Source organism: Ciconia boyciana, chromosome 1, assembly GCF_034638445.1.
Source record: "Ciconia boyciana chromosome 1, ASM3463844v1, whole genome shotgun sequence".
Classification (NCBI taxonomy): Eukaryota; Metazoa; Chordata; class Aves; order Ciconiiformes; family Ciconiidae; genus Ciconia; species Ciconia boyciana.
The window spans coordinates 106,191,108-106,208,278 of NC_132934.1; the positions used below are offsets into that span (position 1 = coordinate 106,191,108).

At 36.2% G+C, this 17,171-nt stretch overlaps 1 protein-coding gene across 3 annotated transcripts in view; it reads left to right on the forward strand.

Moving 5' to 3' along the window:
• The window catches only part of GBE1 (1,4-alpha-glucan branching enzyme 1), a 170,777-nt gene that overhangs the window by 50,237 nt on the left and 103,369 nt on the right, over positions 1 to 17,171 (forward strand). For all 3 annotated transcript variants that reach the window (XM_072886017.1, XM_072886003.1, XM_072886011.1), the window contains exon 4: positions 15,547 to 15,672. In XM_072886017.1, coding sequence (XP_072742118.1) covers positions 15,547 to 15,672 — 126 coding nt within the window. The remainder of the gene's footprint in view (positions 1 to 15,546; positions 15,673 to 17,171) is intronic.

Consider the following 17,171-nt stretch of genomic DNA (forward strand, 5'->3'; position numbering starts at 1 on the left):
CCAGTTAAGGTAGTTCTAAAATGGTTTATCTGTCACAAAAGCTGGAATGAGGTTGGAATATTCCACATGGTAGGCATTTGTTACCCTCATGCTATGGCTGATCTTTTTATCTCTCATTCCACTAATGGGTTCAGAAAACTGCTTCTCTTCTGTAAGTTTTCTTCAAACTACATGGTTCTGTTAATTATGATCGTTCATAAACGCGTGTATTTTTGGGAATGTGAGAATTTGTGTGGTAGAGCATAGTTTTGCAGTTCTTCATGTAGAAGATGAGAATATTGGATTGTCTGTAGATGGAAATTACTATGCAGATTGCAGAGCTAATGTTTAAATACACAGGCACTGTTGTCTGTGTGCACTAGACTAGGCAACAAAACCTATTTCTTTTTAGTAATGAAGGTGTTCCCTCTTTTGATTTACTAAAGAAGCATAAGGGAATCACAAGTTTTAAAGTTTCTTTTACCAATATTATTCTTGAATATTAAAGTTAAAATAGTCCACTTCAGACATTTATGCAGTGATTTGATTAATCTTCGGGGGGAGGGGGGGAGTCTCCTCCAGAAGGTCCTTGTCCTTAGCTTCTGTCTACACTGTTTTCATCTTTAGCTCTATGCAGGCGAATGCCAAGTTCTGAAATGGTGACAAGGTCACTCCTTTTAAATAAGTAATTTCTAAGCCAGAATGGGAAATGGATGGAGTGTAGCTGGTGACACTAATTTAGATCAGGTCACAAAATATTTTTGTAGGAAAATAAATGAGGAGCAGAGGTCAAACATTTGCCTGTTTTCACTAGTAGTAGGCTGTCTATTGTAGCTTTTCAGGCAGTCTTCTCATAAGTAAATATAAACATTGAAGAAGGCAAGTAATTAAAAAATCTGCTATAGATCTTCTGATACATTTCTGTATGAAGGAATGGATGCTTATAACAGTTGAATGACTCCCTTGTGGATTATGACATCCATCTACAAAATAAGGTTACCTGCCAGAAAAGGGCACTTTTTCCTTTCTCCATGGATCAGTGGGGAGCTTAGTGAGTTAAGTGATCAAATATAGTTGCTGTTGTGGTTGTATGGTGTTTGGTGTTTTTTTTAACTTCTGATAGATGTCATAAGCTGAGCACAGATTAAAAAACAAAAAAACCCCCCAAACTTTGTGCTTTAATAAATCAAGCCTCTTTACCTCTGTTTCTTTTTTCTAATGAGGGTAGTTTGAAAGATGGTCTGGGACGACCAAAGTTTTTTTAAATGTTAACATGTTTGTTATTTTCTAACAGCGATGGCAGTTGGGGAGCAAGTGTGCTTATCTTCTTTCATGGTTTAAAATGACTGAATTCTTCCTTCCTTGCCAGAGTATTCTTAATTACCTTTTCACAGTATACAGCAAGCTTTTAGAAAAATTAAGATGGACAGGCTTTCTTAGCAAGTTTTGTCATGTGTTGTCATACACATGCAGGAGTTTAATCAGTGTTCCACTTTGTTCTCTTACTGTTTATTTATAAATGAGTTTTACAACTGCTTAATACCTGTACATTAAGTTTTTGCTGTAGTCTGTAAGATCCTAATTTTGAAATAATGTCAGTGGAGTATAGGGGTGAGGACAGTATTGGTAAAAATTGAGATCTTAATATCTGCAGTGGGGACCTTGTTTAATATTCTTTATGGGGTCACCGAGGAACAACACAGAAAATGCAGAACAACTGGAAAATAGAAGCCAATAAGAATTCAAACCTAGATGAAAATAATTTCCAAATTTATTGCTAATGATCAAGTTCTAAAATATTTTCACAGCTAAATAAGAAAAGCTGGTAAGATCAGTACTTCCAAAATATTGGCAATTATGATTGAGCTACCTGCTGCCCTGGAACATTGAATAGGCGGAGATCTGTATAGCGGAACCACTAAGTTTTCTTCAGTGAGCTGGAGAGGGTATACTAAAATAGTAGTAACTGTTCAACTTTCTAGTAATGACAGTAGATCTGTGATTTCTTTATGCATGCTGACAGAACTAATCATATACAGCTCTGAGAACAAATAACATAAGTTTTCCCTCTGAAAGGTCAGAAAATGGTAGAAACTTTTAAAAAAACTCTGCATTCCATCACTTGCTAAATCTATATCCTTTCCTCCTTCACACACATCTACATGTGTAAATGTAGATTTATTAAATATATATATTTAAATGGTAAACTTTACAGTTTTTTGAGGGAGTACCTTGTATTGGATTGAGGTGAATAATTTGATATCTTGTGCACTTGTTAACATAATATTCTTCTATTGATATTCCAGACTCTTGTGTGTTTGAGTGGTTTCAGTGATTGCTGAACAGTAGTTATAGGTGATAAGTTCAATACAAAATTGGGGCTGACATGAAGAACAGTCACAATTTTTTTCAGTTTGTACAAAATATTTTAAAAAGTTCTCTACTATTGGTTTTGAGTAGTTTTCCAGTCCAAATATATAACCCTTTTTAATATTAAAGGGTGCAAAGGGGAAGAACTACTTTGAGTCAAAACACTAACAGATTAATCATGGTTAGAAGTACTTAAACGTACATTTGTACCCCTGAGGTGCTGGGGAGAGATAAGTTAGTTGTAAAGAATATTATTAAAACTTCATCCTTACGACTTTTACCACTGTATCCTATACTTTATAGTAGATCTGCATGCTCTGTGTTTAGCTTGTAAACCTTGAAAAGGAATCAAATATGGTGAGCAGGTAGGTTAATCAGTGTCAGGGAACCATGGTTAGTAAAATTCATCAAGTGTAATTACTGTCCCTGATGAAGTAGATGGTAGCTGACCTGACTGATCAGGAAGTCCAGCAGCATAGTATCAGACTGGCTTTGAGTTCAGGTCTCATGTGCTTCAAGCAGTCTGCAGTCAAAATGTGAAGGCATTTTTAATGAGAATGTGAAAACCCAGGAAACTTTTTTAATAATGGGAAAACAGGCTGGTGGTTAGGATGCTAGGTATAGAGGTGTTAAAGATGTGGTGGGTTTTCTGTAACATAAGATGTAAATAGGTTATGTGCAGTCAGACAGCTTTTACAAAGGGAGCCCTAGGTACCCCTAGCAGAGGTACGAAACTTTATTTCAATGGGAAGCTTCCTGAAGAAGTGTTCACTGTTTTCTTACATGTACAAATATAAAGACTTCTAATGCTTCTTGTTTTCACCTCAGCTGGGGGGGCAGGGAATGTCCTCGCTCATAGTCTGTTAAGTTCCATGTCACTTAAATGTCGTAAATGGTGTGTAGGATTCAAAAAATAAAAATCACCAGGTCTGCAAAGTTGAACAGTGAATGAAACGTTCTGCAGCATTGTGGTATATAACCTATGTGCAAGAAGGAGCAGAAATGGCATTCCTGGCATTTTGAATTTAGGGAACAGGACTTAAGTCATCTAGCATACACATTTCTAGACATCAGTGGTGCTGAATGGGAAGTAAAGCATTAGTTGAATCTGTGGTAATACTCTTCATGTTTCATTGCTTGATTGCGAGCCATGACCCTTCAGCAAGTTATTGTAGACTTCTCTGGGTCACAGATTAGGTTTACTAGCAGGAAGAGTTGTTATCTCATTGGGAGGTAAATGGTCTCTTGACTTTGCCTGTTTGGATTTGGTAAACAATGTGCAACTACTTGTGAACTCATAGGAGAGGTTGTGGCAGCAATGAAGCATTGTAATGCAGTGGACTGTTGCTCTTTGGAGCCTTTTTTGCAGACTGAGTTCAGCACTTCAGAATATTCTTGTTCAATTGTTTTGGCAGGTCTCAGTTCTCCTGTGACTTGAAGATTGCACAGTTCTTTGGTAGGAGGTTTTGCTATTTAAAAATACTTTCCTTTTAGTTTATCCACACAGAAGAGTAATTGTTTCAATTGATATTAGGTGTGTGTTAAAGCAAAAGGTGAGGTTTTGGAGGAAAAGGGAGAGAGATTTTAAAGAAGGGGTCTTGAAATGGAATTTTAAGTCCATATTAAGTATATATAGACATGGCTGTGCTTTTTAGGGGAATTGTTTTTGTTTTGAAGATAGGGCCACTAATCAGGTAAAGCTTCTGACACTCTTCAGTGTGACTTACTGGCACATACTTCCTAATTTTCTGCTGTATTTCTCTATAACATTAAGAGAAGATTATAGGTCAAGGAGAAAGTGGAAGATAAACTTTGGTATTCTAATGGACTTATTCCACACCTTGAGTGCCCAAGTTTTGTCAGATGGAATCTGTAGTGGCAACACAGCCAACACCAGAGCTGTTTGAGGAGGACTTCTCTGAGGCATTATGATAAAGTATTCAATGTATACTATTTTAGAATATCAGAAAGCAGTTAAGTTAATGCACCAAAGTGTAGAGAGGGTCAGGTGAGCTTATCCATGACAGATTACTTCAGAACAGAAGGAACACATCACAGTTTTCTGCACTTCTTTTATTATCCACCAAAGAGAGTGTCACCTAAGTTCTTGAGTTGTTGGGCAGGGAGACAACAGCAGGAGGAAGGAGAAGGAAGTGAAAGGACCATTTGGGACTGTAGGGTACCGCAGTTATGAGACACCATGGCATTATGTGACAGGAAGCATAGGTGTTAAGCATGACTTGCCTCATCCCTGAAAAACATTTTGCTGTCAGTTTGAAACAGCTGTGAATGGGAGCATCAAAAAGTAAGCATGCTATGCCACAACCACCCAACCACAAGGTGCATTATGCAGCAGTTGTCCTTTATACAAACGCTTTATAGTTGAGGATAAGTAATACTTAATGCTTGGGTGCCCCTATTACATACATCAGCAGCTTCTTTTCTACTTGACATGGCTTGAAACAACTCTAATAAGTTACACTTATTGTGTGTAATGTGCTTTATTATTATGGTTGCTTTTCAAACTGTGCTTTCCTACCCCAAGCCTCTCAGTTACATAATACATGTATGAATGCTTTTATATTATGCATACAAATTTTTATAGTCTTTGAGCTACATCACTGTTGTTATAGTAACTTGATTCTGGTTAAGTCACGGGGTGGGGGGAGAGTATTTCTTGAACTGTGTATTTTAGAGATTCCAGTTTTCCTTTGACTTGCTAATTTGATTTTTGAAAAGGGTTTTCAAAATCTGAATTCTAGACTGAAAGAAAAGCATCTATGCTGCAGGACAGCATTCAAACATGTGGTCTCTTCCTCTTTTAAAAATGTTGTCCCTCAGTAACTAATAATGCTACCTTTGTGTAGCTAACAGTTATAAAGCCTGTAGTTTCTTCCTGTAGAAGTCCATGTACTTCTAGGATAGTTCATGATGATTATCTCTACACTTGTGCCTGTTGAAATCTATTGGGAATGTTTCCATGTGATACTGCTTTCATTTTTAACAACTCTCCTATGGCTTCCTGAATTTTAAGTTTGATTTTCCTATGGTATTTTTATCTGCATAGAATTTTTTATAATAGCAGGCTACAGTCTCCATCTTTTGAATTTTTGTATATTCAAATAGATACTACAGTATTTTCTGTAATTTTTTTGTTAGCATTTACTAATGTCTCTTGGTTTTCTAAGAGAAGCATAGAAATAGAAAAAAGCAAAAGTTTTCCTTTTTGATCTGATCTAGTAAACTAGTTAAGAACATGTTCTTAGGTTCTTCACTGCAATTGAAATGTTTAATTCACAAATGGAGCTATATCTCCCTCTTTTGGAAAATCAGGGCATGACTTCATGACTTGGCTTTGAAGATAGGCATTTGCTTCTTTCATATCTTGACTATGTTTATTTTTTTAATTTATTTTCTTTCCCCAGGGGAGAAGGGAAGGGGGGAGAAGGGGGAATTGTGAACAAATATTTAATATCCCTAATAAGTTTAGAGTCTAATAGCTGATGTGATGATATATTTACAGGAAAATAATCTGTACAGCAAATAGACCCCTCTCCCAATGGCTTCTGAACTGCAGATTCCTGTGCAGAACACTGTTAAATGTATAAAGAACCTGATAAGTATTACTATGTGTCTGATAGCTAAGGACTATTTTTTCAGTATTTCATTTAAATGCTTGTCACCTTAGCAGGTTTTTTTTTTCCAGAAAATTGCTTGGAAGAAAAAACAAACAAAGCAGGCAGCTTTGTCTCGACTGACTTAATTTTGACAGTAATCTTAAATTGATGAGGAAAAACAAGTTGGAGAAAAGGAGACTTGGAGTAATGTGGTTAGAGCTTTCTATTACTTTTTCTTTCCAGTGTAACCGACTTCCAATTTAGGAAGGAGAACAGCCTGGCAGAAGCAACATGCTGTCCATTCTTTCTGAAACTTCTTTTCAAGATTTATACTCAATTTACTTGTTAGGAAGTAACTAAAGTGACTGCAAGCACCTTGACAGATATGCTTGATTTTGTTATTTGGAGCAGTAGGAATAGAGTATAGTAAAGTTTTTCAGTGGAAGGTGAGTTCTGGAAAGATCTCTCATTTTCCATGCCTTCTCCCCAGTGATTTGGGTGGAGGGTCCATTTGGGAAGGTATTCCTGGCTAGGGGAAGCTGAATTGTTGAACAACTTCTGATCCTTTTTCCTTCTTGCTGCCTCTCCTGAGCTTTGTTAGGCAGGGCTGTGCAGTAGCAAGAAGAGTAAGGCACTAGTGAAGAAGCTGTGATTGCTTCTTCATTCCTTGATGTCTATTTCTTAGGCTATTAAAGAGGGAAACGTTTTACCTCGTCTCTAAAGTCTGTCAGGTTGAATGAGACAATTCCAGAATAAAGCTCTTAACAGTGCTGTTCTATCCCAAATTTTTGTCAGGCTTGTGTATTTTTATCTAAATCTTTAAAGTGAACTGTGTCAGGCAAGGAACTCTGAATGCTGGTCCTGGATTCTGCAGCAGATTGTATTACCTTACTGGAAGGTGTTCTGCTGTGGTCCCATGCATTAAAAACAAACATACAAAAATGTTGCCTGTAGACCCTAGTGCTTCTCTCAGACAAGTATGACCTGTAGAAAGAGAATGGTAATGGTTGCCCTGTGGTTTCCTCTGTGTGCATGGGGAAGGCGTGGGTGGTGATGTGATTTTATTTGCTTTTGTAAATGGGCTCAATTTACATAATCCACTGGCAAAAGATCATCAGAACTGTGTATTCTATCCTGGGTGCTAAACTCAGGATTGGATATGCTTTGTGGAAGAAAAGTACACAGCTAAGGTGTACAGGGAAAGGTATTTTCAGCTGATAGTAAAACTTCACTTCTCTATTTCTGTAGCAACTTGAGGGCGTTGAGAAAAGGATGAACAATTTAAGGAAAAAGAAATATGACCTTATAGCAGGATTGTATCAGTGACTTCAATGCAAGAACTGTCTTTGAAACTGAACTGCATTTATGAAATAAAATCTAAGACTAGGTTTTCTTACAGCACCAATATGTCCTAAGTATAAGGTTTTGGTGAGATTAATTGGTTCAGATTCTCTTGTATTCTTGTAAACTTGTAGTGCTTTTTCTCAGTTACCTTATTTTTGCAAGAGTAAAAATGTAAACTTTTCTTTGTCTAGTGTATATTATACTAAAAAACATCTTGGTGTACAAGCAGTTGTTTTCCTTCTCTATGCACTCTTAGAACAACTGAGGGAGGGAAATACCCTGATGTTTAATTTCTAATAAATTTCATGTTGTGGATAAACCTGGTTATGTTATTGCAGCATCTAACAAACTTCCTAGAGAGTCTTTAAGCCTAATTTGTGTCATGCTTTTAGGTTTTGGGTTGAACTTACTTTCAAATCAGGTGCATGTTATTGAGATGAGGTGGTGTTTCCACTTGTGTTCTTGTGGCTTTTACATTTGGATAATCTTGTCTCAGAAATGAATAAATATGAAGCTAATGAAATACTGTAAATTGTAAAATATTGAAATAATAGCTTATTGCCCTTATATAAATAACAAGTCACTGACATTTCCATATTTATATTAAAGCTAGTCCACTCTCTCATTATGTTAGCTATTGTTGGTTTGGCCAATTTAATTTCATCGTTGTATTAAAAGCCACATATACCAACAATCATTCCAAGTGCTTTCAAGCTATTAAAGTAATGAAATAATAATACAGTGTTTCAGAGCAGTTTATTGGCTTGCATATATTCATCAGTTATCTAGTTATCACCTCCTGGTTTTCCTCTCCCCAACTCGAGTATAAATGACAAACCACTATATAACAAACTTCCTGAACCACAAAAATATCACTCTTAAGTCTTTATTCTCTAAAAAAAAAGTCCAGCAGATGCCAGTTTTAAATTAAAATAAATATCTGAAAAATAAGGAGTTATCAAGACAGCATGGCTTATTTTTCTTATGTTCAACCCTGTACCATCATCAGTGGAAACAGAGGCAGACGACTTACAGGAACACATCATAATTTAATACAATGCTCATGCACGGAATTAGTCTGCTTTAGATACAGGAAATGAAAGCTAAAGGAGTGGATGCTGGGCAGAGAAATTGTCTGGTCTTGTATGTAACTGTCATTTGAATTATTCTCCCACACTGTTCTGAAGATCTGTGTAATGTACACTGGAAGATGAGGTAGCCAAATGAAGCTGGTGTGAAGAGAAGATGAAGGTAGGCAAACACAAAAAGAAAGAAGGGATATTCATAAACATATGAATTTGAAATGTGTTTTGTGGCCTGTTACTGCACAGTTTCATCTGTTAAAACAATAGCACAACCACATTAAGCTCCATTTTACACATGGGTTTACATTTTATCTAAATTTTTGTGACTAAACTTTTCAAGTTGTTAGGCTTGCAAAACTTTCCGACTTTTTATTGTTATAGATAATTTAAGAAAGAATGTGTGGCTTCTGTTCATAAAAAGCCAACAAATTTCACTGAGTCACTGTAGGTTGGAAGTTGCCTGAACGTAAGTGCTGAGTTGTCCTTTAAATGCCCCGAGACATCCAGAAGGGGTTGGCAGATGTGCTGTAGGTGATATGGAAGACCTATGCTATTTTGGAAAGGAAGAATAGTGGTATACCCAAGAGTCTCAATTTTCAATGTCTCTGAAAGTTGAGGCCCCTGAATCTCACTTGTCCTGCATTGGAAGCACCATTAAATTAAACGAAACCTATTTCAGCTTCTGAATTGCTGCAATGTGGTGTTGCCTTTTCTGTATGATACTAGACTGTCCTTAGTGTGATGGTTTCTCTTTAACTGTAATAAACTGTTTTTGAGAGTTTTAAACATCATCAAAACAGACCCGTAAACACTGTACTTAGTTTCATCCTACAGCTTGTTGCCCACTTCATAAATTCCCTATACTCTTGTGGGACAGACATGGAACACATTGCCACTTTGATACTGATGTTCTTGTGAGATTTAGGTTCTGCTTTGTCTTCCAGCAGTCCAGTGTTTTGAAAACTGGAATGCACCTTTGCATACCAGTTTTTCCATGCTTTCAAAGCCAGCCATTGTTGGCCATATGGTTGCTCTTATTACAGCCATATGTTTCAGTTTTTCTAGTGATTTTTATTCAGATCTGAAAGTTCTTACTTCAAAATTAATCACTTCAGCAGCATTGATGCCTTAAACCACGGGTTACCAGGACATCTTTTCTCTACCTTAGGTGTACTCATCTATGAAATCCACTGCACTAATTACAGTAGTTTCAGATGCTAAACTTCACGTGTACTGAACATTTCAGACAGAAATGTTGAAAATACACCCAAAATCCCTATAATGGAAAATGCAAACAAAACACACATTTTTACATACAAAAGATGATCAGCTTAGGTTAAGCTCTTCACTTTTTGTTGTTTTATAATTGTGCTTATATGAATTGTATCTGTGCCATGTCCATTTTTGAAGTAAATTGACTTTTTAATGTCAAATTTTGAAGGACATTTTCATTCTGTCTTTCTGACACTTGCTTATTTGTGTAAGAGCATTTATTTACATATATTTATACTGATATTTCACTTGGAAGCCAGAATCATGTGGTATTCAAAGGTCGTCAAGGATTTTGAGTTTTCACATATTATTGTGTGAATGTATTTACCACTAGAGGAGGGAAAACCCCCCATAACTATTCAGGTGAGCTATATCTACTGTTAATGTAGGCAAATTCTGCATGACTAACTTCAAATTTTCCAGAATCTTGTGTGAGAAATTTCCAATGGGTAAGCCAGCTTGTAAACTATGGGGAAATAGGGGAAAAAAAACTTTTTAGTGCAGAGTTCTAAACAAGTTAGCTGTTGTAAGAGACTTTCTTTTCTCCACAAAACAAAAAATCATCGTGTTGCCCATGTATTTATGCAGTTTGATAGTAACATACTACTCCATCTTTTTGTCTGAAACATAAGATACTTAATGTAGATGTCTTTGTCTTTGCTTTTCTGTCCTAAATTTGGGCAGTGTAAATGTAACACTCTCTGTGTAGATTTCTTTCTTCTTAACCTAGTTTTGGCTATTTCTTAACAGTTAAGAAACTGAGGAGGATGTATTATTTTACTTAGGAAACTTGGATTTCCCTTTTCACCTGCATTTGTCCTCTTGTTGGAGTGTTTTCTGTAGTGACCAGCATTGCTTCTCCTCCCTGACAATTTTACATAGCTCATATTGGTAAGCATTTAAAAGGTGACTTAAAACACAAAGCTGAAGAAAGCCAAGAGTAAGCCATAATACGGGTACAAAGTGTAATATGAAAACATGTTAATGACAAAGGGCTCTTTGGTACATATGTGTATTAAATGCCTACCGCAGAACTTCTGCGTACCATGTCTGTTTATTACATGTGACAACTAGTTTAACTATGATTTTTTTCTAGCAACCTTATCTGTATTCTCCATTATGTTCTTAGAAGCCAGCAAAAGTGAAAAAACGTGATAATAGAATCAGAAATAGAGTGACTATTTTTGGCTAGGATTTTCTTTAGCTAAAGCTTAAGTGTAAAACAAACAGGTTAGTTGTGATTAAAGGCTAAACTTTTGCCAGTTTGCTTGGTCCACCTGACAAATGCATTTCATGCTATAGTAGTATGCATTTTTAAAGCTTTGTTTAATGGGGGCTGTAGTGTTTATATCAAATGGTATGATGTGCCTCCTCATATACCTTAAGGAAAGAACAGGGGCATACCTCTTAAAAATTAAGTAGGTAAATCCCAAGGCCAGTTTGAAGAAGCCTATTTAATGAACATCATGATTTTATATATGTTCTTCAGAGAAGATTGTTGAGTTAATTAGAAAATGTAAACTCAGCTATGAAGTGATGAACTAAGTGGTAGCTAGCTTATGTTATGCATCATAACTTTTAAGAATTAGTTTGAAATGAGTAAAAAAAGCAAATTTGGAGCAAAAGTACAGTATCTGCTAAACAGACTCATAGGTACTTTGTCAAAAAGGCTGTGTAATGACTGTATTCAGTATTTATGCATATGTAACCTGTAGCAGCAGGTGCAGAGTATACATGGGAGATACCTTTTATATCTGAATACTGCAGAGAATGAGCCACAAGTAATAGCTTTGGGGTGAGTGGAACAAGAGTTGTTTATCTGTCTTTCAGTTTTATGTGTGCTTTATATTATTACAACTCTCGAAACAATTACAAATAAATAAGAAATGCCAAAGCAAATATGGGAATGAAATCTGTTGGACTGTTTCCATTAGTTATTTTTGTCAGTCTTGGGCTAAATTGCTATTTGTTTTAGGGTGCCATTCAGCTTTTTTGAAGGTGTTTTTGCAGTTTTTTTTGCCCATGCCTCAGCTAAGCATGATGGTGTGGGAGTTCTGTCTCAAGAAACTTTAGGAAAATATTATCCGAGGTCTTTCTACTTATAACTTATTAATCAACTTTCTACAATATCAGAAAAGAGGAATAAGTTGATTGAGTATAAAGCTTGGTAATTAAGGAAAGGAAAGATTCAGTAAATGGGTTTCACATAAAATTAAGAAAAGGGTTAAGTAAGCATAGGAAATAAGAATTGAAATTGTTAGGGATCACTTGATAGACCTCTAAGGAAACTATATTGATTATGCTCTTGTAAACCAGAGAAGAACAGGATTCAACTTTACCAGCTTTAGTGTCATAATGATTCCTTTTCTGGGTTAGCTCTGTTCCTCTTGACTACGCTTTCTCTGTGCACAGCTCATGATGTTCGAAAATGACAGCAACATATGAGCAAAATTGAGGTTTCTACTGTTATGGTGAGGTTCAACCAGAACAACTATGGCTGGATATATTTGGAAAGTATTCCTTAAGACAACCTACACTGTGAAGAAGGCAACAAATAGGTTTTCTGAACAGTTGTCTAAAATAAATGCTCCCTCCACTCTTGTAGAGATTTTCTGACATTTGCATGGTTAAATTGTATGACTTCTATTATTGGATAAATGTATCCTTTTCTTTAGAACATGGGAGGTTTGTTATATCTTTGCATAATAAAAGTGAAAGTTAAGTTCTAAAATAAAAATAAACGTCTAAAATTTAGATTGTGAACCTTAAAATAGAGCAGACTTCTAAGACTGTTAAGTGTGTAAATCCAACCCTTGCAGAAAGTGGTAGATTAGCACCACCTGTTTATGGCTCTACATTGTTACTATCATAATATATGACAAATATATGTAAGCCTCTGCCTCTTGGAAGTTTTATTTGTAGCTGTTAGAATTCTGGGTGTGAAAGTTGGTAGGAACTTCTGCAAGTTCCTATAAGGTCTCTCAGTTCCTGAAAAGTCTAACCAATAAGCCTGACCTGATAGATGCTTTGAATAAAAACAAAACAAGTACTTAAAATGACTTCTGAAAAACTGGTAAATGAAGTGCACTGATGCCTTGGAAATGAAAGAAAATATGATCAATTTGAGTTGAGTGACTATGGAATAACAAAAGTTCTTATGTGATTTCAGAAGGATGGGATACAGAGATATGGTTAACGCACTCATGCAGCATAACTGTAGAAGTATGGGTTAAAAAAGTGACATAACTGGTTGCTCATTTAAATGTGTTTCTAATATCTGTTTTTCTTAAGTGTTTTTCATTGCTTAATGGATTGAATTAAAGAGTATGCATGACTGGTTTTAGTATTTCATAATAAATAAACTTCTTTTTCCCCCTCATTATCATCTTTGGATTAAACCAGTACTACATCTAATTAAATAATGTTCTGAATTTAGATTAATTACCTCATATTTCTTAAAATAAAATGTGCCCAACCCTCATAAGCCTGTATAGTATAAATTACACTAGAATATTAGAGAAAAAGGAATGCTAACATGAGTAGCTAGGTATGGTTATTATATGCAGTAATTATCTTATTTCTGTGATGGGTAAATTGGGACAAATTAATAAAACAAGCAGTAGCATCATCAGAAGTGTGATATGAGAAAGAGGAGCTGATTTTTATTATTTTAAGAGTAACTTGCAACTTGTCCATGCTGTCAGCCAGGAGGATCTTCATAGTGTTGATATAATTTGCAGAGATACCCTTTTGGCCAGCTTTGCTAGCACAGTTGACAAGAAATCTTCTGTGCAACTGTATAGTGTTTTCAATAACTTTTTCTCAGCTTTTTCCAATTAGATGGTTAGTCTCAATTACTCCTTCTTATAAAACCTGTTTTGAGTTGTCAGAGTTACAGTAATACACACTGAGAGCCACAACAATCATACTTTCTTGCTTTACTCTACTAACTTCCATTAACCTACTCTGTATACATATTTTCATTTTATTTTCTCCTGTGGTTGGGTTAAGGATACAGATACTCTATCAAAATAATGAAAGACACTTGCTACAGGTGAAAAGGCAATTCTTTGATAATTGTCGTCTTCCAGACTATTTGTTAGGAATTGAGAGCAAAGAAAAGTCACTTTTCCAATAAAAGAGAGGAGGGGGAACCCCCCCCCCTTTTCATTTGAGGCTTCTTATGATGTTCATAGCTCTCCTTACAAAAAAAAAAAGTCCCCAAAAACCAAGTCAAAAAACCAACCATCAACTTCTTAACAAAAGCAGAATGAAGAATTTCAGGACTTCCCTTGCTTGTACATTTCTGGGTTCTAAATTTGCAAACCTTCCGTGTTACTGTTTTAGTGGCAGCCAAAATACCAAGCAAGACCAGAGCAGTGCTGTTCCTTCTGCACTGAGGAAGGAGGGGGGGGGGGGTGGGGTGAGAGAGGTGGAGCAGGGTTCTTCCTACACCTCAAGAAGGAAGGCCTGACAACACTTGCCTTCATAGGATAACTGCTTTAATTAGACAGAATAAGAGGAGGTATACTGATAGTGAGCAAGTCACCCTCAAATGCTGGTACCCTGCGCATCAGGCATTGCCCTGGAATATTTTCCCATGGCATGCCACATGGAGCATATCTTGTCCTTGGAGAGAAGCTCTCCCTTTTGGTCATTCAAGCTAGGGTATAATTTCCTTACAAGAAAACAACTCTACTCCTAAAGCATGTTCTTATGAGAATTTCTTGCTGCACTTTTAGACAAAGGAAAGGCCATGCAGGTGGTGTAGTGGCCTGCAGGCCCCTCTTATGCTGGGATGGCTGAGGTGGTCCTGCAGCCAAGGGACATGTGCAGCACAGCATGGACCTGTTGTCCCTAGCTCTTAAATGTGCAACACTCTCCCAGTCAGCAAAACTACTTTCCACCCCTTGATTGTCATACCTTTTTCCAAGGGTATTTTGTAAGTTACAGATTATATTCATTACTCAATAGAGCAGAGATGGCTTGTTCAAGATCACCAGCTCCTCAAATATGATGTCTTCTGCAAGGTCCCGGTACAGTGTTATCCTAGTAATTATTTCAGTTTTGCTTTTGTTGTGTAAAATTATAATACTCCAAAAGAGTTCCTAGGTTTGTTGTGTTTGGTCACACTTTCTGGTGAAGTTTTATGAGCTTTTTGAAGGAATTGAAAAGAATGGTCCTTTTCATCTCTTGTTATAAAATGGAGGAATACAAATATGGAAAGTAAAACAGAGGATAAAACTTTATTTTATCATTAGAATGATGAAGGCATCCAGAGAAACTGAAAGGCACAGAAGAAACCTGGCAATTTAAATTTTACTCTTTTCCCTCCTCTTGACCTGAGAGCTGTCCTGTGCTGCTTGTGTTGATCTGTGGTTCTGATCTATATGATATCAGTCAGGACTTACAGAGCATAACAAAGAAGAGGGAATTAAGATATTAAAATTGGCTTACTAGATTGTTTGCCAAGTAAACAAATCACAGTTCTCATCTTGATAGCATTATACTGCATGTCTATTTAAATTTATAAGAACATGGAAATAGTAATGACAGGGGAAATTAGGGAACCTAACAGTAATCCGTTTGGGAAGGCTCTTTCTCCCATTACTTATATGAAGCTTACATATATATTCTCACCTTTCAGCTCCTGCTCGTGAACATCATTCCTGTGTCTGACATGCCTGGTTTGTTATCCCTTTGCAAATCATCTCTGTGAACAGGGTCATTCTTCCTTGTCTTGAGTTGCATTGTATATTTGTGTGTTCTTTAAATTAAATTTCTGTGTAGTGTACTATTTCATTCTCTGTTATGGTTTACATAGGAGGTGTTATATAAATTATATGTGACTGCATGCATATGTTGTGGTTATTTTATAGGTGGTGATTCGTGCTCAAAATGGTGAACTTCTCTATCGTATTTCACCTTGGGCAAGATATGTAGTCCGTGATGAAGACAAAGTGAATTATGATTGGGTACACTGGAATCCACCACAGTCATATATAGTAAGGATTAAATATTCTTTTCAAAAGGTGTATAAAACTATGTATCGTGTCATCTTTGTATCCCTGCTTGGAAGAAGAAAAAAGAGTTGTTCTACAAAAAGAGGGTAGCGAACTAGTTGAAGTAGCTACCTTGAGAAGTAAAGGATTTTTATTCATGGCTTTGACAGAAACAAGTGACTTCAACGATGAATGTTTTTGAGCTACTTTTTCAGTCTCCCATAGAGTATATTAGAAAGTTACCCATTAAAGCGGTATTTTAAACTTGTCTTCCCACATGCTAGACAAGCTTGACAACTATTCCAGGACTAGGCGGCCCTTCCTGGTACAGAGGAGAGCAGGGAATTATTGGAATTGGGTTTAAGAATTAGTTAACTGCAGATACAAAGTTCAGTACTCCAGTAAGTAGTCAATGCTGTATGAAGTCAGAAAAAGCTTTCAAAAGTAAGGTGCTCACGCTCCAGTCAAATCCTAGTTTCTTTGTATCAGGAAAATCTGTTTATTGATTTTAAAGCCCCCTTACTTCTCATGAGCTGCTCTAAGGGAAGGAACTCTACATGATATATGAAAAATATCCTAAGAGACCATTCAGGAACTTTAGACTAAGTGATGTTATTTCATATTATTGCACTTTTTGGTGTTTTCACTAAAAAATAGTATGCAATATTCTGTGTTAGGGGGGTGCTGCAACATCTGTTTTGACTTAAATTTTAGCACACACCTCAAATTATGAAGCATCTGCTTGACAGAGAAAGGGTAACTCACATGGAAAATCTCTCTTTAAAAAAAAATAAATTACAAAATCTACAGTAACTTTCCTATTGAGGTGTGTAGTTCGTATGAATTCAGTGACCTACCCTGCATCTATGATGCTATGTGACACCTAGATTCTGTATAAGGGGAGGAATGGGGAGGCAAATGGAAGTGCAGTGATCTGTATGACCTAGAGTGAAAAGGTCATTTAGGGTGCAGACGAGGCCTTACTGAGTTCAGTCAGAAAAAAAAAAAAATTGAGTCCTTTTATGAATAGGAGAGGTGCCCAGTGGAAGTAAAATACAGGGATCAAACCTCAACCGGAACTTCTTGTTCTTCATGTTGTCCCTTTAATTTCTGTTCACTGTTCACATATGTGTGTGTTTTTACTGGTTTTCTTCTAGCTTTTCAAAATTTCACTTAAATATTAAACTAACAAATAGAATATAAAATCTTGTAACTTTTTTTTTTAATTGGGAGAGGGAGGAAAAGAAAAAGCTTTTTGGGAAAAATAGGTTTTAAGTGGTAGTTTTGCTACGTTTCTTCAGACAAGACATTTGTTTTAAAAAGTAAAATCCTGCTCAGGTGTAAGCTCTCCTTCAAGTGTAAGGAGGAGTTTTTGTGATGAACTTCAATTGTCTCTGTATTCTTCAAATATTTTCACCCACCTAGAAATACTGTATACTCACCTACAGACTTGGGATTTTTTAAGTTTTTTTTTTTTAATCCTAAGTAATTGGAATATAGAT